The sequence below is a fragment of the Lithobates pipiens genome, unplaced genomic scaffold (assembly GCF_037356315.1).
Source record: "Lithobates pipiens isolate NorthernLeopardFrog02 unplaced genomic scaffold, aLitPip1_a1.2 Scaffold_16, whole genome shotgun sequence".
Classification (NCBI taxonomy): Eukaryota; Metazoa; Chordata; class Amphibia; order Anura; family Ranidae; genus Lithobates; species Lithobates pipiens.
This window is the reverse complement of record NW_027507748.1, coordinates 142083211-142110818: the sequence shown is the minus strand read 5'-3', so window position 1 is coordinate 142110818 and position 27608 is coordinate 142083211. Positions and strand designations below refer to the sequence as shown.

The following is a 27608-nucleotide window of genomic DNA, read 5'->3' as shown; positions in this document are numbered from 1 at the left end:
TTCGGTCTGGCATGGTCTGGGGGGGAACCCCACACCAGTTTTTTTTTAGCGAGGGTTCCCTTTTAAGATTGCAAGTCGAATCATCGTTATCCGACTTCTGGTGTGAATTCTATTCAAATCAATGAGCTTTCATGGGGAACAACTGATTTTGAATAGAGGCAGAAAAGCGCTGCTAAAAGCTAGCGTGGCTAAACGTGCATTAACGCCAATGTAAAAAGCTACTAAAAGTATGTTTTTACAACTGCTTATTCCTGGCATGGGTTTTCCAACGGCCTGTGTGCATGAGGCCTAAGTCTAATGGTTTTATGCCCCCCCTAAACAGGGAGTGGATTTCTCCGGGATGATGTGGCTAAACTTATTCTATCTGTTGAATTTGTGTAAAACTGGCTCATTTACTGCTACGAACATTTTTCAGTACCTTTTGTTTTTCTTGCCTTTTTGTAATTTTTTTTTTTGTACATTTTTTCTATACCAGTGTTAATTTTGTCTGTAAAATTTCATTGAAATTTAGTTTTGACCAAAATGCCATTTAGTTTTAGTCATATTTTAGTCATCTAAATTGTTTTAGTTTTAGTCTAGTTTTAGTCGATTAAATAACATAAGACTTTAGTCGACTAAATCTATAGTAGATTTAATCAACTAAAATGTAATGACCGAGATTACATACCTGTAGGTTTGCCATCCGGGTTTCAGGCTGCCTGAAACCCGGACACCCGACCTAGCAGAGACCGGGCGACAGCCTTTAATGAACTCAGTGCAGCCAGTCATTGCGGAACCTAGGGGTAGCAGGGCACACAGTCCGTAACCCCCTTTGGGCCGGAGCTGGTCAGGAGGGGGTCGCGGAGTGTGTGCCTTGTGCGCTGGCACAGTGCACACACCTGTTATGGGCAGCCCTGCAGTTACAAAATGACAGGACACACTTAATTCACATCAGTGCAGCCACCCGGTCCCAGCTGAGTCGGGCATCCTGAAACCCGGGCAACCGACTCCAAACCCGGGCTGTCGGGGTCAAACCCAGACGGGTGGCAACCCTACAGGTACGGAATCTCGATCATTACATTTTAGTTGATTAAATCTACTACAAATCTACTATAGATTTAGTCGACTAAAATCTTATGTTATTTAGTCAACTAAAACTAGACTAAAATTAAAACAATTCAGATGACTAAAATATGACTAAAACTAAATGACATTTTAGTCAAAACTAAAACTAGATCAAAATTTGCAGTCAAGATTAACACTGGTATTGAAAAATATAAAAAAATAATTAAAAAAAGAGGCAAGAAAAACAAAGCGTACTAAAAAATGTTCGTAGCAGTAAATCAGCCAATTCTACTGAAATTCAACAGATAGAATAATGCCCCGTACACACGACTGGAAATTCCCCCAGAAAAAGTCAGATGAGAGCTTTTGGTCGGAAATTGCAACCATGTGTATGCTCCATCGGACTTTTGCTGGTGGAATTCCAGCCAGTTCCTATCTGAAAATGTGGTTGTCTGTATGCAATTCCGACAAGCAAAAAATCACGCATGCTTGGAAACAATTCGACGCATGCTCCGAAGCATTGAACTTCATTTTCTGGGCTCATCGTAGTGTTGTACGTCACTGCGTTCTTGATGGTCGAACGTTCAGAGAACTTTTGTGTGACCGTGTGTAGGCAAGCCAAGCTTCAGCAGAATTCGGAAAAAACATCCAAGATTTTTCAGACGGAAATTCTGCTTGTGTGTACGGGGCATTGGTTTAGCCCCATCATCCCGGAGCAATCCACTTGCTGTTTAGGGGAGCGTAAAACCATTAGACTTATATATTAAGGGGTGGAAATGTAAATATGTTGCTCCAATGGGAGATTTTATTTTTTAAGTATTTATAACTTTTGAAAAGTGTTGCTTTTATAACCAATGGGTTGGTATTTGGGGCTCCGTATCTTTAAATCTCCACAATAAAATCATACCGTATTGTAAAATATCATAGAAGGGGTGTATATGACACATCTGCATTGTAAACGTATTGGTCCAATGGGAGATTTTGTTTCTGACCCATTTAGTAGTGACAAAATGTCAATTTGTAACCAATGGGTTGATATTTTTGGACTCTGTATCTTTAAATTTGCACAGTAAAATCATACTATATTGCACATGTTAGAGAGGGTGATGTATGTGTGACAGCTCTGTGTAATCATTATTTTATATATAACATTATCTTAAATCTAGATTTTCTGTGTTGAATATCCAACCAAAAAACAACTTGTCTGATAGCAAGAACACTGATTTGCAGCTGTCTGATGGAACTCCAGTGACTAACACACAGCTTCTTCTAGGAGTTGCACATCTCTGTTATAGCCCTCTTCTGCCACAGGTGCATCATAAATACTGTCCATCATTTCATTCATAGAGGTCTACGGCAGTCCCCATTTTTTCGGAGACTCCGTGCCGCTGAATCCAATAGCCCACCATGGTGAAAAAGCCCCCGTAAAGGAGACAGCATGTGGTCCTCTAGTGTCTGCGGCGAGCAGCGTTTCCTTCACACTCCGTGCAGGTGACAGGCAGCGCACTGGGAATGGGGCATCGCGTCCAGATGTTTTACCCTGGGGGTGGGGCTTCGTGTATCACACGCCCTGATCTCATCGCGTACCGTCCGTGACGTACCCCGTTGCTGCAGCAACGCTCCGCCCCCAGCGCGGTGCGGAGTAGGAAGTGGCCGGTAACCTTCACTTGGGGCCGGGAGTAACGGAGGAGAAGATCGGGAGGTGCAAAGGAGGAGGCCATGGTGCTGATCAAAGAGTTGTAAGCAGCGGGATGGCGAAGAGGGAGAGAGGGAGGGGGCAGGTGTATGATGAAGTGCTGAGGATGGGGGGGAGAGAGAGAGAGAGAGAGCAATGAATGAGGAGGATATATATATATATATATATATATATATATATATATATATATATATATATATACTGTGGGATCAGGTGCTGGATGAGGGTGGGATGAGATTACCAGCTGGACAGACAGGAGAGCCACCTTCAGGCTGACACCTGAGTCTGAGGAGCTGACAATCTACAGTTATTACCACTTGTAATGGTCATTGTAATATCTAGGAAAATGTCTTTGTTTTATGAATGAAGCAGGGAAGTGTCAGAGACCCCAGTCAAGTTTTTAATGGCCCCATTCACACCTGTGCGTCGCGCTAATGTGCTTTATTTTTTATTTTTTTTGCACGTTTTATTTTCACGCAACAGTATTGCACATCGCGTTCACTTAAATAAGAAAATAATCGTATTGAACGTTTTTAATGTGTGAAAAAACACGGTTCCTAGCCGCCTTTTGGGGTGCGCTGCAAGCGTGATGAGCGTTTTTGCATATTCTTGGGATGCACAGGAGCGAATGGGGCCTTATCGCTTGCCTGTGTCCAAGCCTCTCTATCTTGATGACCGTTGTCACCGGGACTGACAGTGATCTAAAGTCTACAATTGCTGGAACTGGAAACCTCCCGAGGACACCCGGTGACAACTGCCTAGGTGACGCCAAAACACACACAGGTTGGTCTTTTGTTGTGTAGGGGGGCGGTGGGTTGCTACAACTTGCTTTATTTTCTGGAAGTGACACAACGACATGTCATTCAGATCTGTACTCTGCAGGGGATTGCGCTGCTTAAGGCTCCGTTCACATCTGCGCATTCCAGGAATGCACCTAGAAACTCACGTCACGCTTGTAGTGCCATTCATTGTAAACAGCACTGCAAATGTTTTTCTGTGCACAAAAATGCGTAAAGAGTGCACAGTAAAAAAAACAAAAAAACACGCAAACCAGAACATGGCAACTGAGGGTGAGCTCAGGCGTGTTTGCAACTTCACGTACCCACCAGGAAAATGACACTCCACAGCGCTAATCACAGGCAGTGAGACATTTCCTGATCCGCGGCTGCACAGATCGGGAAATATCTCACTACCTGTGATTAGCGCTGCGGGTTGTCAGCTTTCTGGTGGGCACGTGGAGTTGCGAACACGCCTGAGCTCATCCTTAATGGCAACAAGCTCTACAAGCTACTTTGCTATGTATAGGGCATCCGATGGGGTTCCCTATGTGTATCATGCAAAAAACAGATGACAGCTGCCTAGATGACACTAAAACGCACACGGGCTGATTTTTGTTGTGTAGTGGGAGTATGGTGTTACAACGCAGGACGTGGTTTACCTATATTTTTTAATTTTTTATTTTATTTTATTGAAGTGACACAAAATGATACGTAAATCAAGTTGTACACCACAGCGGGTTGCCCTGCTTATGTCTCCGTTCACATCTGCGCATTCCAGGAACATGTTTCACACTTGAGGTGTCTTTAATCCTTAATGGCACTGTAAACGTGTTTTGCCATGCGCAAAAATGTGCAACAAATGTAGCAAAGAATACAATGTAAAAAACATATGCATCAGTAGCTCAGTGAGCTACTTTGCCACGTGTAGGGCAGCCTATGAAAACCAATGGGCTGCCCTAGGTGCGTTGCATGAAAATCGCATGCGAAAAAAACGCAAGTTTGACATACACTAGATGTGAATGGGGCCTAAAAATGTAGATATGTGTTTATGTATATATGTGATTTTTTATTTTTATTTTTTTATTATTCAAGATTTGAATTTATATGTACAACGTAGGGCACATAATATTGAACAGAGGAGCTAACATTCAGGAAGCAGGAACAAGTAGAACAAAAGCATCAGGATGCTTTACAAGTACACCTATTAGATCATGTCAGGTTGGACTTGATGGACTTGTGTCTTTTTTTTTAACCTCACCAACTTTGTAATCATTGATAGCATCTACATAATAATCTGGTCATGCGTTTGCGCATGTTTAAAAAGCTTTTTAAAAATTGGAGGTTGAGGGACAAAGGTAGAATAGGATGGGGAGAGGGAAAGGGGGTTCTAGAAGTTCTAAAATGATGGGGGCTGAAGTCCCAGTAGGTTAAGCATAGATGGTACACCTGGGCTCTAGGAGTGTAAAATTGAATCCTGACTGGAGAAAGTACTTTGTCTAGGATTACCATATTTTAAAGAATATTTGGGGACACTGCCCTGTAGTGTAGCTGCAATTTTTGGTGACACAAGTGACCCAGTTCATCATTTCAATGAGACTAAGATTCAGTGTTTCCCATATATCTATGTTTTATGGCAAACAACCCACCTTAGTGCAGGGTTGTGGTCTAAACAGAGTGCACTTAATATTATTTTTTCCTTTGTGCCCTTGCATTGCGTCTGCGTTGCTCTGTGCAGGGCAGCGCAGGTCCATGGAGAAAGTGTGAATGAGCCCTAATGGTGGTCACACTTGCCTCAATTTTTTTTATATTTTTTTATATTTTTTTTTACCCAGTTGAAAATGAATGAATCTGCAAACAATGGAATAGCCATAGCTTCCCTTCCGATAAATTTATTTAGATTGACTTTGTTTGACCAAATCGGATCGTCCAGGGGAGAATTAATTTACAGATTGGTTGCATTGATAAGCAACACTGAGATACTTTGTTTACAAATATGATCGGATTATGAGATGACATGGTGGAAACAAAGATGTGATCAATAACTTACTATTGTGAGTTAACTATCAAATAGAATCCTCTTCCCTGTGTGCGTCTTTGATTGATGGCAGTTCTGATTATATTAGCTGTATACTTGTTTTGGTTTGGTGACTCAAAATCCTGAAGCCAGAGATAGCCAAACATAGCATATTACGAAGTCAGCAATGGCAGTCTCAGCGTTTCTCAGTACAGGTCTACTTTGATTCATCAAGAACAAGCACTAGGCTCACAATGCTCATATTTTATGTATGTACAGTATATATAGTTGGGTAGGAAGCTTGCCCCCTATATTGATAGTCAGTAGGAAGCTTGCCCCCTATATTGATAGTGGGTAGGAAGCATGCCCCCTACATAGGTGGTCTGTAGGTAGAATGCAGCTTACATTGGTGGTCAGTGGGACTCATTCCCCTTTACATTGGTGGTCAGGGAAAGCATGCTCCCTTATATTGGTGGTCAGGGAAAGCATGCTCCCTTATATTGGTGGTCAGAGAAAGCATGCTCCCTTAGATTGGTGGTCAGGGAAAGCATGCTCCCTTAGATTGGTGGTCAGGGAAAGCATGCTCCCTTAGATTGGTGGTCAGGGAAAGCATGCTCCCTTAGATTGGTGGTCAGGGAAAGCATGCTCCCTTAGATTGGTGGTCAGGGAAAGCATGCTCCCTTAGATTGGTGGTCAGGGAAAGCATGCTCCCTTAGATTGGTGGTCAGTAGAAAGCATGCCACTTTACATTGGTCAGTGGGATGCATTCACCTTTACATTGGTGGTCAGTGGGGAGGACTCCCCCTTATATTGGTGGTCAGGGAAGATTGTCCCCCTTACTGTAGTGGCTAGAATGCCACATCTACAGACAGCTAAAAAATATGATTGGATCAGGCTTCTTGCTATAGCAAGTGGCATTGGTCCCAGAATTATGGAGGCACCATCAGATGGAGGTCAATTGGTCACAACTTCAGCAACCCCTAGAAACCAAGGAACTGGTTGAGAACGGTGGCTTTAAATATTGCAAGTTATTGTTAATTTGAGTAACATCTAAAATATACATGTTGCTGTAAAATGCCTCTGGAAATTGAGGTGAAGGGTGATAGTTGATGACCTTCATTTACTTTTTTATTTATTTTTACTCTTCATAGATGACTTGGTGTAAGAACGATTCTATAAAAAACAGATAAGGGATGATAGTTTCAAGCTTTAATCACACACATACACAGATAGATAGATAGATATATCTCTATCTCTCTGTTATTATTATTATTAATAATTATTTCTCTTTCTGATTGCATACTCTCACTGCCATGTGTTGGTGAGAATCTAGGAAAACCTTAGCATTTTGCATCATGCAATTCGTGACTGTGTGGGCTACCACACTTAGAAAATTGGCAAAGTCCCACTTTCTTAAATCTAATGTAAACCTAGATGATCAGAGTTTATCTACAGTAAAACTGTCTTTAATGTTTTATTTGAAGGCATTGCTTCATTAAGCAACATATCTTGGCAAAGATGTTGAGTTTGGGTTGCTCCCGGGCACACCTCTCTGAAGTGCATTACACCTTTTGGAAGCCTTTCAGAAGTAACTGTCATAGCCTGAGAAATAACAAATTATGTTGATATATTAACTAATTACAATAATAGTTTGGACAAAGTCTACAATTAAAACCACATGATTCTACATTGACGTCTAATGCTGTGGGAAAGCAGAGACAGTATGTGTTGTCCAGTATGTGAACAGATAACCTGATGTAGACAAGGTGGAATCTGGTTGCAGAGGCCCCTGTATTATTTCCTCCGATACTTTCTTTGTGTTCTGGTAAGGGGATTCCGGAGCAGAGTCTGTGCAGCTTTTCAGGATGATTCTCAGAGTGTTTACATGAATTTAATGCTGACTAGATGTGCAATGGGGTCACAGATCTCGGAAGCTTTGTGCTGCCTGCCCTCTCATGATCTGCCATCCTGTCATCTGCTACTCGTGGGCTAAGCAGGAGTTAGACCGATTTTTTTATTTATCTATTTTACAGATCCTTACTGGAATCTGTAAATTCACATAGACGCTAAAATAAAAAATGCTGAACTAGACAAGGTGTGAAGGTGACAGCTTTGCCTTTGGGTGATAGGAGATAATATGCTGGCTTTTGTTACTGTTTAAGACTTCTGTGGAGCCGCAACTGGAATCCTTACTGTTCTTATCTGTACATTTTTAAACTAAGCTATGAATACTAGTATTCATGTTCCCCTTTGTGTTCCTGTAGCTAGGATATTGGACATTATTGTATAATTATAGAAGACTGATGGCAAATAGTTCATCATATATGTTTTTTTATTTTGTGTGTGTGTGTGTGTGTGTGTATGTATGTATGTATGTATGTATGTATATATATATATATATATATATGTGTGTGTGTGTGTGTGTGTGTGTGTATGTATGTGTGTGTATGTGTGTGTATATAATATATAATATGCTTTGCCAGCATATAGAGTTGTGCTATCCAGGTATTTCTGCATTCTTTGACACAATTTAACAAATTGTCACATTGTCCCTATGGTCTGTGTTAGCAGAGCTGCACTGTGGGGATTAAATGACCGAACAAAAGGAGCCGACAGGGTTGCCTGGGCCAACAAGTACATAAACCTTAGGATGGCCTTCTCTCCCATATATTACACTTGTGTTGTTGCCTCATATGAGCTCAAATGCCACCTAAAAACTAGAGTACAATTATCATTTATTCATTTTCCATTAATCGCTATAGAGCCAATATTCACTTCTAATTTACCATCTTGTCATTGTCAAACATGTAATCCTAAGCATGCACAATGGTGCATATAGACATATTCTAGGTCTTTGGGGTCAATTCACCAATGTTTACCACATGCGATGACACAGTGACGTGCAGTGGCGACTGGTGCTCAAAATTTTTGGGGGGGCCCAAGCTAACTAAAAAAAGAATGAAACAAAAACATCAAATGCAGCTACTTTGCCACCCACCCACTGTCTGCCTGGTACTTACTTATTGGTTAGGCAATGGCTCCTGTGTCCTCCTTGCGTCTCTTCCTGTTCTGCTAGGTGGCCAATGGGATCGCCTCTGCCTTCAGCCAATCAGGTGGTGGGTATTAGATTTGCTCCTCCTGCTTGGCGGAGAGGTGGTTCAGTGTTAGAAAAGTGAAAATTAATTTGCTTTTCTAACACATCTGGGTGGACTGCGAGCACAATGCTCTGTGCTCGCAGTTACTCTGTTTGAAGCCTAATCAGGAGCTTCAAAAAAAACACTCCTGTCACGGTAATTCCGGTGCTTGTTGTCCAAAAAGGGGCCGGGCGCCTGAATAGGGGGTGTCAGCGGCGGCCATGGACAGATTCACGCAATGCTCCCTTAATGGACCCACCGCCACTGGTCACGTGACTCGTTCGCATAAATTATCACATGTGGTAAATAGAACTGTACGTCACGGTTTACTTCCTCTTTAACAGATGACAGCTGAATGTAAAAAATTAATTAAAAATGGAAAAAACAAAAAGACCCCTCAGGTATGGATATGGCGGAGCCTACTGCAGGTAAGGGCAGGGCCACCTTAGCCATGTCACCTGGTGGTCCTGCCCCCTTGTGACATCATCGACTCAGCATACACCATTAATGATCCTTAGCAACCGACTCAAAGTCCCGCATTTGGTATTTGACGCAAAATTCTTAGTAAATTGCACTTTCAAAACCCCCATTCTCGTAGCTTGATAAAGGGCTAGGTGTGGTCTGAAACGTTGCTGTGCTAAATGGGAGCTTGACTGGTTTGTACTGCCACTCTTTTGTAATAAAAAGAGAAGGAGCTTTGTAACTAGGGCAAAGACACCCTATGTTTTTGCATGTTTGAGGTTCCTGTAAGGAAGGAGGAGGTTTTATTCTGGCACAGGTACTAAGTAAGGTGTGCACTTTTCAAGTACAAACTTCTAATCGCATTTATTTTCTTGGCATGCAACACACTTTAACTGATACGTATGCCTTTTTTTGAACTACTCCACCGCTTTATGCTATGGACTTGTTTATTTGGCAATAATTTTGCACTTTATAAAAATGGGAAATCTGAATATTTATGTTTAAATGTATAAAAAAAATTAACAAAGAAAAAAATAAGGTTTAAATATTAATCATTATTAAAATAGAAAAAAAATCAACAGGAAAATAGTTGAAGGGAGAAGGAGTTGCATGGGGCTGATTAGAGTAAACTAAAGTTTCAAAAAAGTTAAATAGACAAATAAAAACTTTTTAACCATTCTTGCCTAGGTGGATGCAGCATCAACTCCCCGCCAACTCTAAGGCTGAGAATTGAGTGATCAAACACTGCTGATCGCTTGGTTCTCAGTGCTCCATAAGCAGAGAGCAGAGAGCCGTTGACTTTCTGTCAGCATATATTGCAGTTATTTTAAAACCGGACAAAGACCCAGTAAACTGTGCTAGTTATAGACCAATCTCGCTGTTAAATTTAGATATCAAACTACTAGCGAAGATTGTGGCGACAAGATTGTTGCCTTTCCTTCCCAAACTGATTGGCCCGAGTCAGGCGGGTTTTATGCCTGGTAAAGAGGCCAGAGACAACGTCACTAAGGCCTTGGACCTGATACATGCGGCCCATGAGCGAAAAATCGAGGGCCTTCTCCTGTCAACCGATGCGGAGAAGGCCTTCGATAGAGTAGCCTGGGACTACATGTTTGAGACTTGCAGACATGTGGGTCTAGGGCCCGGCATGATAAACCTGATAGCGTCCCTGTACCAAGACCCCTCGGCTAGACTCAAGATTAACGGCACGTTGTCCAACAGCGTAAGCATAAGGAATGGCACCCGACAGGGTTGTCCCCTGTCCCCCTTACTATTCATCATTACGCTTGAACCCTTCATCAGACAGATCACGGCCAACAGGTCGGTGAGGGGTTTCGAGATCGGGGGGAAGGAGTTTAAGGTGGCCGGCTACGCCGACGATCTCCTATTTTTTGTCACCGAACCACACACAACAGTGCCATCCCTCTTAAAGGAATTCACGACATTCGGCTACATCTCTAACCTTAAAATAAATTACACCAAGTCGGAAGCGATGAACGTTTCATTGCCGACACTGAAATTGCAACATATTATGGACAATAGTACCTTCAGATGGGTCACGCATGCCATTAAATATCTGGGGGTTTGGTTGACTCCCAAGGTTGACTCTATTTTCACCCATAACTTTGAGCCCCTACTCCGGTCAATTGAGAAGGACTTGCAACACTGGCATGCCAAGCTCTTCTCATGGTTTGGTAGGGCTGCTATTTGTAAAATGAATGTCCTGCCTAGGGTACTATACCTAATCCGCGCCCTACCTGTCAAAATTCCCCAAAGTTTCTTTCGGTCTTTGCAGGCGTTAATGCTGAAATTTTTATGGGCGCGAAAAACACCTCGTATTAAGTTTGCCCTATTAATGAGACCCAAACATCTGGGCGGGTTGGGGGTGCCAAATTTCAGGAATTACTACCATGCCTCCCACATTGCCCGCATTATTGACTGGCACTGCCATGCCGACACAAAAGAGTGGGTGGTGCTGGAAAAGGAGTCTGCTCCAATACCTCTGCTTTTCTCTCCCTGGGTCTCGAGATCCGTGTACCCTTCGCAACTAAAAAATCATCCCTTGATAGGGACAACTCTGGAAATCTTCCATTTACTGTCTAAACAGGAAAGATTTACCACACCCTTGGGCCCCCTCACGCCCCTACAAAACAATCCAGAATTCACCCCGGGAATGGGGAACCAATTGTTGCGACCCAGTAACAAACAACTCCCCCTCCTTGCACTTCATTGCTTTAATGGAGGAGTCATGAAAGACTTCTCGGACCTGAAGACAGACAACGACATACCCGACCTACCCCTGTGGTCATATTTCCAAATACGCTCTTTCGTCAACCGACGATCTAGTAGACATCTTTATACCAGAGGCCTCACGGAGTTGGAGTCGGTGTGCCTCAAGGGGGACAGGGTCCTAAAAACAACCTCTACAGCCTACGAGTGGTTACAGCACTTAAAAGCAGTGACGAGCGACCGGTTCAGAGAGAGATGGTCGGAGGACCTGAGTGTCAACATATCTAATGCCCAATGGGAAAGGGCTTGCTTACTGGCTCATAAGTGTTCCATCAGTACACGGATGCAGGAGACGGCTTACAAGGTACTCACCCGTTGGTATGCTACACCCGACAAAATTCACATTTGGTATCCTCTGTCGAGTGATCTATGCTGGCGCTGCCACAAAGATAAGGGTACTATATTCCATGTTTGGTGGACGTGTGACAAGATAAGGCCATTCTGGAATGGCGTGATTGGGCTGGTGCGTCGAATCACGGAGACCAGGCTTACTTTAGATGCTGCGTGCTGTTTGCTCAACATTTCCAACTTCTCTATGAAGAAGTCCAAAAATTCCTTATCTAGGCACTTGATTAACGCGGCTCGGTCGCTTGTTCCTCTGCATTGGAAGACCACCCGCTCTCCCTCCTTGAAAGAATGGTTACTCAAAATTTCCTCCATATGTGAAATGGAGGACACTAAAGCACAATCGGAGGAGAACATTGAACGCTATCACAGGACCTGGTCTCCCTGGTTCGAGTACCGGCTCTCGCCAGAATTTAAAACATTGGTCCTATGAACTGGAGCTTGTTTCTGTGGCAATACAAAATAACTGCTAGATAGCTAGATGACCCATCACTATGATATTTATTATACACTGTGTATTGTGTCCTTGGTCCACCAGATCCCCCACCGTCTTTCCTGCTGCCTTTACTTTCCCTCTTCTTGTTGTTCCCTTTCTCTCTGTTTCTTCCTATTCTCTTTTGTCTCATGAAGTACGGATATCTTACGCTACTCAGTGTTAGCTACAATCTTTGCGGCCAATTAGCTGTGCTGCCAAACCTGGTTTGCGATCCTGAACAGATCTGTGCTGGTAGATAATTGTCTTTCTGGACTTGACCTGTGGCACTTGTTAACCCGCAATTTGTATCCTACTGCCTTATTTTTGTTTGATTCGATGCCGAGTCTGTACTTTTTCTCTGTACTGTTATTACCTTTCAATAAACATTTCTTGAATGTAAAAAAAAAAAAAAAAAGAAAAGAATGGGGCAGCGATGCAAACCCGCCTGCAAAGCGCCGCTGCAGCGGTGTGGTGCGAGCGGCTTTAACCCTTTTTTGGCCGCTAGCGGGGGGGGGGGGGTTAAAACTGCCCCGCTAGTGACTGAATAGCACTGCTAAAACGACGGTAAATCGGCGCTAAATATAGTGCCGCTTTACCGCCAGAGCCCGCAACGCCCCAGTGTGAAAGTAGCCTTACACTAATTCAGACTGCTTTTTTGACAGCTGAAACCTGTTCAGCCACAAATCTGTCCTCACTCCAATAATATCTTCACTGTGGCCTGCTTAGCACTCAGGTGTTCTTTTATGAAGCAGTGAAATCTATTCACTGCTTCATTCTCCGGCATTCTCAGGGGAGATTTTTCTCCTCTGTGTGCCAGTTTATAAAGTGGAGTAGATCGCTTCACCCTTGGAGGAGTGAAGCGATCTACAAACGCTTCTAACACTGGAGAACGTGTGTGTGTGTGTGTGTGTGTGTGTGTGTGTGTGTGTGTGTGTGTGTGTGTGTGTGTGTGTGTGTGTGTGTGTGTGTGCGCGCGCGCACACATAAATATGACAGGGGGACATGGGGGGGGGGGGTCTGAACGAGGCATAAGGAAGTTAATAATCTTCCTCTTTCCTCCTCAGATCCCCCCACATTCCCTCTTCACTCTCCGATTCTCCACCTCTGAGCTGGTGAATCGGGGAGTGTAAATTCTGACAGATCGCCAGTGAAGCACTCAGATCGCAGCTTCATAAACTGGCCGTTACTGTGTCATTCTATGAGGATTCTCAGTGTGTGGAGATAATTGGCGGGAGAACAAGTTCAAATACTTCTTCCCCGATTATCTCTGGTTCATAAACTGTTTATGGGCTGTGATCAGCAGCGATAATCAGGATCACTGCTGATCACTGCTTCGTAAACGGACACCTAAATAGCTATTTCTTGATAATCTCCAATATCTAATCTGTGTATAGCAATACCATAAGATTACATAGATGGTACATCAAGTAATAAAGAAACAAAATCATGTGCAAGTGTCCACAAAGAATAACTTATCTATATAGATAATGCTAAAAAACAAAACGATGTAAATTTATGAAAAACAAACTGAATTGTTTCAAAGAAAACAGTTCCTATGTACCGTTCAACAGATAATGTGTCGACCTTCCTACATCTTCCACCACTGTGTATAAAGAATAATTGTGAATAAAAGGTGATCAAAAAATCCTCCACCAGTGATAAGATGGCAGCTCGCCTTAAGTTTAGACCCCTGCTTTACCAGCAGGTCTAAACATGCAGTTCCTAAATAGGGATAACACCAAGTGAGAACTCGCTTTCTTCAGCGCCTAATCTCACAAGTGCTTGATCTTACTGTTACACTTACTTATTGTGTGTGTGTGTGTGTGTGTGTGTGTGTGTAATATATAATAATCTAGGGTACATACCGGCATGGTGGAGTGTTATTTATGTGAGTTCTTTACCTACGTTTTACTTGCTTTTAATAAAGACTTTACAGAGAGCACTAGATTTTATATATATATATATATATATATATATATATATATATATATATATATATATATATATATATATATATATATATATATATATATATATATATATATATATATATATATATATATATTATAGCGGAGTAAGATCAAGCCCCTGTGAGATGAGCGCTGAAGAAAGCGAGTTCTCACTTGGTGTTATCCTTATTTGGGAACTGCAAATTTAGACCTGCTGGTAAAACAGGGATCTAAACTTAAAGAGGGATTTCACTGGAAAAAAAAATATTAAATGCTACAGCTGCTGACTTTTAATAAATGAACTCCCGTGGGAGCCTATGCTCGGTAGTGGGTGCAAATACCTGTCTTAGACAGGTATCTGCACCCCCCTGAAAGGTGCCAACTGTGACACCGGAGGGGGGGAGGGTTCCGATGAGCGCAAGTTCCACTTTAGGGTGGAACCCCGCTTTAAGGTGAGCTGCCATCTTGTCACTGATGGAGGATTTTATGATCACCTTTTATACACGAGGTGTAAGATATATAAGGAAGGTCAACACATTATCTGTTGAAAGGAACATATTGACAGTTTTTTTCTTTGAAACCATTTAGTTTTTCATTAATTTACATTGTTTCATTTTTTTTTTTTTTGTATTATCTGTATAGATGTGCTACTTTTTGTGGACACTTGCACATGATTTTGTTAGTGCAGCATTACAGGTAACAAACAATCTATGTAATTTTATGGTATTGATGAGTGAAGAAGAGATAACAATTTTTGGTGTAAGCAGTAATTTGGGTTTGTGGTGTGATTCTTATTTGAGGTTGAAGGAAGGTTGCACCGATTTTATATTTGCTATTTAAGTGTGTAGCAATCTCCATGGTTTTCCATGGAAAGTCTGAACTCTGCTAGGTTGAGGTATTTGGCTTGTCAGTGGTGGTGGGGGACAGCATTAGAGCGTGCTAAAAGTAAAGGGAAAAGTGTAAGTCACATGTATTTCTTCTCTAAAAGGCCAACAAAATTATAAAGATTCATAGTCTTTACCGGGGGACTTGTTAGGTGATGGTTTACCAGTTAAAGTGGAGTTCCACCCAAAAGAGTAACTTCCAATTTAAGCACTCCTCGCCCCCTTGCATGCCACATTTGGCATGTCGTTTTTTTGGAGAGCGGGTACCTATTTTTGAAAGGTACCCAGCTCCCACTTCCTGCACTCTTCACCTTGCTGACTAGGGACTCCTCCTCTCCCCCTCTTTCTCTGCAATCTTCTGGGACACATCACAGGTCACACCTGGCTGTGAAGCCGCGAGCTGTCACAGGTGGGTGTCCACACTTGCAATGCAGGCACTGTGGAGAGGAGGGGAAGAGGAGCGATGCTTTGGGTGGCCACATTGCTGGACCATGGGACAGGTGAGTGTCTGTTTATTAGCGGTTCTGCACACATTTTTTTTTTTTTTTCTTTGTGCCTTTGTTTTTTTGGTGCTCTAACTAGTGCTCAATGCCCCTTTTTTATTTTTATTCCTCCTACCTTTCGTTCGCTGCTGTTTCTTAATCTCTCCCTGCGGCTATGGGCGGGGTTTCTGCAGGGATCAGCATCATTTCCGCTGATCTCCGCATTGTCTCCTGGGATTTTGTATAATTTATCCCAGGAGTCAGTGCGCCTAGCCAAAGCTTCACATCACAACGGGGGGGGGGGGGGGGGATTACTTACTAAGACGCTGCCCGTTGTCATGGCAACATTTCTAATTGCGCCGCTCGTAGCTATAGCCACTGAGCGTGCGCGGGAACCAGCAAGGAATGCTGGTTCCTCCAAAGTGAGGGAAGGAGGAAGTGATTGCTTGTGGGCTTCAAATGCCCACAAGCAAAATAACATCAGCCAAAACTTATTTATAAAAAGAAAGATTTAATGGAAATATGGACATGCCTAGCGGGCGAAGTCAGGACAAGTAAGGTTTTTATTTGAAACACATCTTTTTTTTTTTTTTTATACATTCCGCAAAAAAAAATAAAAAATCGTCCGTGCAGAACCTCTTTAAAAGGCAGCAGCTACACTTTTTGTAGCTGCTGACTTTTAATAAACTTACAAATGTAAGCTCCTTGAGGGCAGGGACTGATGTGAATATTGAATATGTGTAAAGCGCTGCGTAAATTGACAGGTCTATATAATTACCTAATATAAGTAAATTGATTAGTTGGCTAAGGGTTCATTCTCACCACTTGATGATGGGACTGTGTTGGTCTGCGATTCCAGCACAATCCCAGTGCTTGGCAAGGCAAAATGTCTTACCTCCCCATCTTCTGGTTCATTCCACTGCCTTGAGGTTGTGTGCGTTGACTGCCTTGCCATGTGTGGTAGCAATTGAACTTTGTGAGATGTCTGTGACATCTCAATAAAGGTTGTTTAAAAAAAGGGAATCACAGTGGTGATTCAGCCAGGCCAACACCCCCCCCCCCCCCCCCCCCAACCGTTTGCATTGTAATCCAGCAGCTGGTGTGAATTTACCCTAAGGCCGGGTTCACACCGCTGCGATGCGGGAACGCCGCAAATCCGCAGCGTTTTCCCGCATCGCATTACTCCCGCCGGCAGTTCACACTGCCCTATGCGGACGACTGGGAGTGTCAATGATATGTTAATGACACCCCCAGATCCGTCCGCATATCGCAGTGCGATCTGCCGACTCGCACAGGAATCGGATCGCATGGTGTGAACACCCATGCGATCCGATTCTGTTGCGGACCAAAAAAAGGGTCCCGTGCGAGTTTGCTGCGGGAGCGATGCGAATTCAGCCATACTATCTGTATGGCTGAACTCGCATCGCTACGGAGATCGGATGTGATTTGCGGTGCGAATCACATCCGGATCTCCCCCCGCAGCAGTGTGAACCCAGCCTAAGTGTGGCTTTTTATTTTTTTCGTACTTTAACTCAGTGGTCATCAACCCTGCCCTTTAGGGCCCACTAACAGGCCAGGTTTGCAGAATAACTGAAATACATCACAGGTGATATCATTTGCTGATCAGTGATTGCAGTATTCTAATCTGCATCTCCCCAAGGTAACACATAAAACCTGGCCTGTTAGCGGGCCCTGAGGACAGGGTTGATGACCACCGCTTTAACTGATAAGCTGTGGATTGATAATGATGAGAGATGGTGGGTCACTAACTTCAGCAAAAAGTTTGTCACTGACTCTTGTCTACGTTTTACTGTTTAATATGCAATAGAGCTGCATGATTCTGGCAGACAAAATTTTACTTCTGATTTTCATATCGTGTGTACGGCCTTTACGGGTTTTCTTCTAAGATTGTCCTGTATTTGGCTCCATTCATCTTCCCAGCAACTCTGACCAGCTTCCCTGTTCCCTGCTGAAGAAAAGCATCATTCTGTCACCACCATGTTTTGCGGTGGGGATTGTGTGTTCAGGGTGATGTGCATTGGTTGTTTTTAGAGGTCGACCGATATCGGCCGATATTTGGCGTTTAATTAATCGGCATTGGCCGATTTGTGCTGATAAAAAGGCAGATTATATCTTCAGTGTGACTTGCAAATTACTTCTGCAATAGAAGTCAATGCAAGTTGCCTGAGTCTTCAGTGAAGACTTGTCTCCTCTTTGGGCAGTCTGCCAAGAAAAGAGCAAAGAGATACAATGTTTACACTTCTGAATGAACTGAGACTCTGTGTGAGAGTTCTCAGTTTAACCATTTAAAGACTAAATCTTTCTGACACTTGTTGCTTACAAGTAAAAATCCTGTATTTTCTGCTAGAAAATCACTTAGAACCCCCAAAACTTATATTTTTTTTAGCAGAGACCCTAGGGAATAAAATAGCGGTTGTTTGTAATATTTTATTTCACACGGTATTTGCACAGAGGTCTTTCAAACGCAATTTTTTATTTTTTTTTGGAAAAAAGTTAGCCCATTTTTTTGAGCGGGCGCTATTAGGCTGCTAGCAGAGCACTTATAAACCAGCTAGCGGCCGAGGAAGAGGTTAAATGCGTCCGTGAAGCGCCGCTGCCGAATCACATTGCATGCACTTCAGCAGTGGTGCCCATTCATTTCAATGGGCAGGAGTGGTGGAGGAGCGGTATACACCACTCCAAACGTGCTGCTTGCAGGACTTTTTTTAACGTCCTGCCAGCACATCGCCTCAGTGTGAAAGCACTCGGGCTGTCACACAGACTGCAGGGGAGCCGTTTTGCAGGCACTTTACAGATGCTATTTTTAGCCCAAAAGCACCTGAAAAATGCCCCCGTGTGAAAGGTGTCTGTTAGATTTTATGAGATGAAGGGGGAAAAAAAATAAAATGAAAAATCGACCTAACATATCGGCCCAAAAATAAATCTGCATCATATATCGGCTTCGGCCGCCACGATTTCTAAATATTGGCATCGGCCAGAGAAAAACCCATATCGGTCGACCTCTAGTTGTTTTCCGCCACACATTTTTCTTTTAAGCCAAAAAGTTACATTTTGGTCTCATCTGAACAGAGCACCTTCTTCCACATGTTTGTTGTGTCTCACATGGCTTCTCGCAAGCAGAAAACTGGACTCCTTAAGGCTTTCTTCCAGCAATGGCTTTCTTCTTGCCACTCTTCCATAAAGGCCAGATACAGTGGTGTGAAAAAGTGTTTGCCCCTTCCTCATTTCCTGTTCCTTTGCATGTTTGTCACACTTAAGTGTTTCGGAACATCAAACCAATTTAAACAATAGTCAAGGACAACACAAGTAAACACAAAATGCAATTTGTAAATGAAGGTGTTTGTTATTAAAGGTGAAAAAAAATCCAAACCATCATGGCCCTGTGTGAAAAAGTGATTGCCCCCTAAACCTAATAACTGGTTGGGCCACCCTTAGCAGCAACAACTGCAACCAAGCGTTTGCGATAACGTGCAATGAGACTTTTACAGCGTCCTGGAGGAATTTTGGCCCACTCATCTTTGCAGAATTGTCCTAATTCAGTTACATTAGAGGGTTTTCGAGCATGAACGGCCTTTTTAAGGTCATACCACAACATCTCAATAGGATTCAGGTCAGGACTTTGGCTAGGCCACTCCAAAGTCTTCATTTTGTTTTTCTTCAGCCATTCGGTGGTGGACTTGCTGGTGTGTTTCGGATCATTGTCCTGCTGCAGAACCCAAGTTCGTTTCAGCTTGAGTACACGAACAGATGGTCGGACATTCTCCTTCAGGATCTCTTGGTAGACAGCAGAATTCATAGTTCCTTTTATCACGGCAAGTCTTCCAGGTCCTGAAGCAGCAAAACAGCCCCAGACCATCACACTACCACCACCATATTTTACACCACTGTATGTGGAGTGCACGACTAATAGTTGTCCTGTGGACAGATTCTCCCACCTGAGCTGTGGATCTCTTCAGCTGCTCCAGAGTTACCATGGGCCCCTAGGCTGCTTCTCTGACTAATGCTCTGCCAACCCGGCCTGTCTGTGTTTTTTATAATCTACCCCTGCTTTAAACTTCTCCACAACTTAGGGCTTCACATGTTTGCTGTGTCCTCCACATGGCTACTTGCAAACTGAAAAGGAAACTTCTTATGGCTTTCTTCCAACAATGACTTTCTTCTTGCTACTCTTCCTTTAAAGGCCAGATTTGTGGAGTGCACCACTAATAGTTGTCTGGTGGACATATTCTCCTACCTGAGCTGTGGATCTCTGCAGCTCCTCCAAAGTTCCCATGGGCCTCATAGCTATTTCTCTGATTAATGCGGTCCCTATCTGGCCTCTCAGTTTAGGTGGACAGCCATGTCTCGGTAGGTTTGCAGTTGTGCCATACTCTTTCCGTTTTCAGATAATGGATTGAACTGTGCTCCCTGAGGTGTTTAAAGCTTGGGATTTTTTTTATAACATAACTCTGCTTTAACTTTCTCTTCAACTTTATCCCTGACCTGTCTGGTGTGTTCCTTGGCCTTCATGATGCTGTTTTGTTCACTAAGGTTTTCTAACTAACCTCTGAGGGCTTCACAGAACAGCTGTATTTATACTGTGATTAAATTACACACTATTTACTAATTAGGTGACTTCTGAAGGCAGTTGGTTCCACTAAATTTTAGTTAGGGGTACCAGAGTAAAGGGGGCTGAATACAAATGCACACCATACGTTTCAGATATTTATTTGTAAAAAAAAAATTAAAACCATTTATATTTTCCTTCCACTTCACAATTATTTGCCACTTCGTGTTGGTCTATCACATTAAATCCCAATTAAATGGATTTATGTTTTTTCTTGACAAAATGTGGAAATTTTAAGGGGTATGAATACTTTTTCAAGGCACTCTATATGTTACATGCATTTGTCAATATGTATAATTTTCTACTTGAGTCTCAGACAGTCCTGTGTTTCTCCAAGGCCCAGTCACATGGAAACTATTAGATATTTCAAAGCATTAAAAAATACCCAGGGCTATTCAGTGGTTTCCCAGAACTCTCATTGTATAGAAAATAGGTCAAGGTTACCTTGTGTTTCCTTATAATTCTTTATTGATCAGTGTTATATTTCTTTGTTCTGTAATTTGACCATTTTGGATACAGTTTTTTACACTGGCAGATTGTGACAGTTGCCATTGAATACTGTCAGCACTAAAACATCCACACTGCCTTTTGCAGGTATCTATATAGTCATCTCTATCTATCTAATCCAGAGGACCTTTGTGAATGCTAGAGAGTAAAGTAGGCCAATAGGACGGTGCAACTTTCTTTCCTGCACCATGGGTTGCAGGAAAGAGATTTGCACGAATCCCCCATCATTGCACAGTGCTAACAGAGGAATCTTCCTGCTGGACCTTGTCCCTGCTGGGAGAAGATGGTAATTTATTGGTAGCGGCTATAACAGTCACTAGCGATAATCGCAAGGAAAATCCAGCAGGCTGGTTTAACCCAAGTTGATCGATCGATCAACTTGGTACACTCAGCCTGCCCACACATGGGTTGAATCTCAGCTGGTTCTTACTGAACTGGCCGAGATTCGAACCATATATTGCCTGGCCTAAGGTGGAAGTAACGTAGTCTAAAGCATATGTTTTTATCTTTCAAAGTGTGTGGGCTCCATCTGACTTTTTCCATCTGAATTTCTGACACCCAATGTTTGAGGGCAGGATTTAAAATTTTCCAACAACAAAATCCCATGTTTTTGGAATGTCTGACCGTGTGTACAGGGCATAAGACAAGATTACGAATAATGAGTTAGTCAATTAGGTGTCAATAACAGTTGAAGTTGAGGAATAAGTGTATGGCCCTGTTTAGAATTGCCTCACAAATTGTGGTTATCGTGTGTGTGTGCGTGCGTGCGTGTGTGATGTATGTTCCAGAGACACATCAGGAAATTTAGAGGAAATCTCCCAAAGTGATGGGAATGCTTTTCTTAGGGTCCAATCACACGGGGCACTTGACTGCATGCCTCATGGCTGGTCCGTGGTTTCCCTGTGAGTGATGTCACCGCTGACAGGGCTTCCATCTTCTCCCAGTTTTTCTTCTAAGTTCATGGGCTCCGGCCGAGCCGCGAAGACATCACTTGGCACAGCGAATTCAATAAACGGCCTACTCTAGTGTGCCTTCTATTCAGAGTGAAGTGCACATGTGGCAGTGACATCACCAGCTGCAAAATGTGCAACTATCTTCTAAACCAGGCGTCACTAAATGGCAGATCATGGTCTGGAATGACAGTCCTATCTGGACCGCACAAGCAGAAACGCAAAACAGCACCAACCTAAGGCATTATTAAAGTCCACAAATATTTAGAATGTAGTACACACACTCTGTGTAGGAGAAAATCAGGCATATCATGTATGTAAGGAAAAATGTTCCAAAGTTCATCACAGGACTCCCAGGAGAAGGTGATCCTCTGCACTGGAGCGTCTCGTCCGGTGGCGCCGGTGTTTTTCAGAGTCTCTGGCTCGATGTCGCACAGCGTCACGGAGGTCAGCTGGTGAGGTATATGGGGTCGCTCTGTGGTGATGTCAATGCACGCGTTCGGAGCATGCATGCTCCTTCATCAAGGAACTGCACATCTGCCACCCAGCAATCTAAGTTTCCACTCATGGTTGATAACCTCCTTCCCCCACCACTGCCTCAACACTTATTCCTTCCCCACCACTCAAATTCCATTCCTACAGCAGTTGGCAGCCAGAAGATGCGGCATGTTGGATGAGCGGGTGACTTGCTGGCATGACACAGGCGGTCCCAACAACCAAGCAGCCACCTGCTAACAGGAAAAGCTGGGCAGCTCCGGTCCCAGTACAGACACACTATGCCCCCACCCACCAATCATGGTGCAGGGTAGGATTGGAAATGTTGGAGAGAGATTATGATCGAAAGGGGGAAATGGAATGTAAGGATTTCATGTAAAGGGCACTGGGGATGTAAAGAAGGGGGCTGTGAAAGGAAATGGTAAACAAGAAAGGGGGTCAGTAAAGAAGGTCTGGTATACAAGAAAGAGGGGGCTGTGAAAGGACTGGTATACAAGAAGGTAATTCTGTGAAGGGGACTGGAATGCAAGGAAATGGGGGTTATGAAGGGGACTAGATGGGATACACGAAAGGGGGGGGGGGGGGGTTGTGATGGTAAGGTAAGGGCTGTTATGTGAAGGAACTGAAATGTAAAAAGGAGGGCTGTGATGTGAAGGCATGACAGAGGACACTGATATGAGAGGAACTGTGATGTGATGTGACATGGGAGTTGAGGGACACTGGTGTAAAGGGGGAGGCTTGTGATGTGATGTGAGGTGGGGGCTGAGAGACACTGATGTAAAGGGGGGAGGCTTGTGATGTGAGGTGGGGGCTGAGGAGACTGATGTAAAGGGGTAGGCCTGTGATGTGATGTGTGGTGGGGGCTGAGGACGCTGATGTAAAGGGGGGAGGCCTGTGATGTGATGTGTAGTGGGGGCTGAGGACGCTAATGTAAAGGGGGAGGTCTGTGATGTGTGGTGGGGGCTGAGGACACTGGTGTAAAGGGGGGGAGGCCTGTGATGTGTGTTGGGGGGCTGAGGACACTGATGTAAAGGGGGGAGGCCTGTGATGTGTGGTGGGGGCTGAGGACACTGATGTAAAGGGGGGAGGCCTGTGATGTGTGGTGGGGGCTGAGGACACTGATGTAAAGGGTGGAGGTCTGTGATGTGTAGTGGGGGCTGAGGACGCTGATGTAAAGGGGGAGGCCTGTGATGTGTGTTGGGGGGGCTGAGGACACTGATGTAAAGGGGGGAGGCCTGTGATGTGTGTTGGGGGGGGCTGAGGACACTGATGTAAAGGGGGGAGGCCTGTGATGTGTGTTGGGGGGCTGAGGACACTGATGTAAAGGGGGGAGGTCTGTGATGTGAGTTGGGGGCTGAGGACACTGATGTAAAGGGGGGAGGCCTGTGATGTGATGTGAGGTGTAGCCTGAGGACACTAATGTAAAGGGGGAGGTTTTAGGAGATATGCATTTTACCTACAGGTAAGCTTACCTGTTGATAAAAGTAACAAAGCAGAGTTTACTACCACTTTAATTGACTTAATTTGTTGCGGTATCAAAACAGCTATTTGTATGGCTCACAGTAACCAGTCATTCTTTTGTTTTTAAATTTACCCTAAAATAGCAATGGAATTTGGGATGCTGTAGGTAGTGTAGGGAATTTTATGTTGAACTATTTTACAAATAAGACTATTGCCTAGCACACATGGCCGAATGTCAGGAGACATCGGCAGTTCAGTAAATGCCGCCGACATTTGGCTTGTGTGTATGTCAGCTGGTCCGACAGAAGCCGGGCATGCATGCTGGAAAGTAGCCGACCGTCTCCCGATCAGCATTCTCAGCCAATGGTGTGTTCTGACAGGGGGGGCCATCCTGCTTACAGAACACAACTGCCCAGGATGGAAAATCGCTGTACTAATGTCGGGTTGAATGACAAAAAAAAACTTAGTGTGTACCAGGCTTAAGTAGTTCTGCTTGCTGTCTGCGCACCGAATGCTGAAATGATAGAGGTTAGAGATCAAAGCCCTGACTGTGTTTTTTGTGTTTTTTTCTTTTCCAAATGCCAAGGGAACCTGGAAGATGAACATTCCAGCTGAACTTGTGTCTTGATATATGTAAAGTTTTACATTTCAAATGTTCTTATATACATTTTCATTTTCTTGCAGCCGAGTTGTGTTGCCAGTATCGGTGGAGGAGGTAAGACAAATGATTTATTTTCATAATTATTATTTTTTTACTCCGCATTAGTTAAGTCCATGTACTTTAGTTCAAGGTGGAACTTGCTCTGTCACAATTGCTTCCAGCCCAAGTCAGTTCCTAACCTGTTCAGCTGCAATCATACCCAACAATTACTTTTATTCTTTACTGTTTTACAGTAAATAGAAATACTCGAGCTGTCACTGGCCTGCACACTTCAGGTGCAGAGAAAAGCTTTAGGTTCCATAACAAAGGTCCAGTTAAGTGAAGCATGAAGTGTACAGTGTAATTGTTAGAGCATAATGTAAATCATTGATTAGCTGCAGATTGCCATGGATACTGTTTGTTAAAGCAGTCACACTAGTCAATTGTTTAACCAGCTCATCAAGAAAACCCTGTAAGTACCTGCAAGGCCTTTGACGGGTTAGTTGTGACTGTTTTTACATATGTACAATATCTGTACAGTTTTTTTAATGTATTTAATTATTATGAAAGGTCTAAAAAGAAACAACTGGTATACATATTATATTTTTCCCGTAAGTTCACAGTCGGACACTTTTTGTCATCTCTGTAGACTTAGACAATCAAGTCTCCTGATGTTTTAAAGTGTTAATACAGGACATTTAGCCTGCAGCAGTATTGGATCATTAAGTCTTGGCGCTGGTATCACGGCACCAGTACTGTTTGGTATGACTGGCACAGAATGAGGCAAGTATTCTGCTACAGGGGTAATTTTAGTGGTTAGGGTAGCATAGTGTAAGGGTCCTTTCCGGGCACCCTGAGGCTGGGTTCACACTATTGCGAATTGCCCGCATCCAATTTGCAACAGCAGGAGATTTTGACCTCTCTATGTGGCCGATTCACATACCTCCGCTGTGGCTCCAGTGCGAATTTGCACAGGAGCCCTGTGTCTTTTTTGATCTGTTTCAGGTCCGATTTCAACCCAAAATTTGGGCTGCAATTGGACCTGAAACGGTGAACGGGGACGCACCGGACCCCTGCTGTGAGCCGCATGCTAAGATAGTTTGAACCCAGCCTAAGATGTTCCATTTTAGAATGCGGACAGCTGTCCGTTTTGGGCTGTAGTGAGGCATGGCAGGGGTAGGTGTGACGCTGTACAGTGCCTGCATTTTATTGCAGCTCACTGCACCGCACCTCAGGGCTGTATTGTGATGCGAATGGCACACACAGGAGGCAATTGTTTTCTATGTGTCTTGGGGGGTCATGGTTTTAGGGGGGTTAGTTTAAAGCTGAATTCTAGGCAGATTAATAAATACAGCTCTCTAATAATTAATAATTTATTTTATTTTAATACAAGTACAGTAAGTACCTGAATTCGACCTGGTATCGGCTTTTCTACGACTCTAGGACTGGAGTATGAGAGAAAAAAGCAATACAAGAAGACAATCCGTTTATGTGCTTAGAAAAGGAAGCAGAGTGATATAGAAACTAGCTCTCTTTTCACTGTCTAATTGCAGACTGTGGCTAGTCCAGGACAACCTGGGCTCAAAGGAGTTGGCTTGAATGATGCTAGCCATTAAATTAAAAACCAACTAGCTGCAGCAAAAAAAAAGTTCTTTACAAAATTTATTTCTGGATTACAGTTAAATATTTGTTAAGATAAGATAACAAAAGCTGGTTTTGTTATCTCATCTTTTAATGGGCTATTCATTTTAATCTTTTGGTCTTTGGCTAGAGTTTTGCTTTCAAGTGTATGTTTAGCCAGCCAACATTTTTTTTTTTTTTAATAGGGTGAAGGGTTAAAACCCTTGCCAGGTTATTTTGTTTTGCTGTCTGTTTCCTGCTGAGGAGGGGTCTCTTCACTTCCTGTCCTGGAGATGCAACAGGAAGTGAGGGGAACTCCCATCTTAGTTGTCACCAGAACATTTGTCCCCATTGACAGATTTCCCCCTTTACTTTCTGTCTCGCTGACTGGTCACCAGGACAAACAGAGGTTGAATCTCCCCAGCAAAGGAAAAAAAGAAAAAAGTTAAGTTGGCAATCACAAATACTGTAGCTGTTGACTTTTAATATACAGACACTTCCCAGTCTAGGGATCGAGCTCTGTCTTCACCTGGTTCTTTGCTGTTCTTTGAGATCTGGCACTACCATCTTGACTGGGAAGTCAGCTGTGACTTCCTGACGCTTCACAGCCGACTCCCAACTAAGATGCATTGTGCTTTCTGAATGGTCCTACAGTCTCCAGGGACAGCAATATATACCTGCTGTCCCTGTCACAATACAGATGGAAAGGAGGGGTGGGGAGAAAGATTGCTTTTGCAACTGAAGTTCTGCTTTAAGAGCCCTTTTACACTGGACCAGTGCGCGCGCCGGTGGTAAAACTGCACTTTTTTTAGCGGTGCTATTCGGCTGCTAGCGGGGTGGTTTTTACCCCCACCAGTGGCCGAAAAAAGGGTTAAAACGACCCGCAAAGCGCCGCTGTAGCGGAGCAACTCTGTCCTGCAGCGGCTCCTCCTCTGTCCCGCTGTTGACTCTCCAACGAGAATGTCTCATTCACTTTAATGGGATGGCTGGTAAAGCGGCAGTGACACAAAAAGGTGAGGGGTGTGGTGGCAGCAGGTGAGTGGATGCCCGCTAACAGGCGCTGCCATGATGGATCTGAAATGACAGGTGATCTTTAAATGTAAGAAGTTTTATTCTTGCCGGTAGTTAAAATCCTTAAAGCCTAACTCCATTTTTGTGGGGGGGGGGGGGGGAATAGCAAATAAAGAAAAAAAATATAGCACATATAATTGTGACATTAATCACATTGTAATTGAATGTTATTAAAAATTGCCTTTCCTTTTCAATCTTCAGCCACTGTAATTTTCTGAGAATGCATTGCAACATGGCTACCTGGAGTAGTTCTGTACACAGAGTGTGTACTGAACACTCCCCAGAAACACCATTTCCTGCTTGTGTGATTGGCTTACTAATTTTCCCAGAAGTCTACACTAAGATACAAGTCAGATTTCAGGCTTTCCCTGCAACAAAAATGTTATTTTTGGAGAGATGCATTCAATAGGAGCACATCTAAAGGGATGCAGACCCTGCATATTTCCTCTGTGTTCTGCAGCTGCACACCTGAAAGTTAATTATGAAATCAATCCCATTAGACCCACTCAGTACAGAGGCACAGACAAACACACATGATTTCTTCATAACAAAAGAAAAAAAAGAAAAAAATATCTGCAACAAAGGTTGTTGTAATCCTTGCAATGTACATAGATCAGCCGGGGGGGGGTTCTCAACAAAAGTGGAGTTACGCTTTTAATATTTGCAAACAAAATTAAGTTTTCC

General features: G+C 43.4%; 1 protein-coding gene across 1 annotated transcript in view; it reads left to right on the top strand.

Annotated features, from left to right (window-relative positions):
- The first annotated feature begins 2623 nt into the window (after positions 1-2623).
- The window catches only part of PITPNA (phosphatidylinositol transfer protein alpha), a 117925-nt gene continuing 92940 nt past the window's right edge, over positions 2624-27608 (top strand). Inside the window, exons 1-2 of the mRNA XM_077480556.1 lie at positions 2624-2783; positions 24278-24308. Of these exons, the coding sequence (XP_077336682.1) occupies positions 2764-2783; positions 24278-24308 (51 nt within the window). The 5' untranslated portion in view covers positions 2624-2763. The remainder of the gene's footprint in view (positions 2784-24277; positions 24309-27608) is intronic.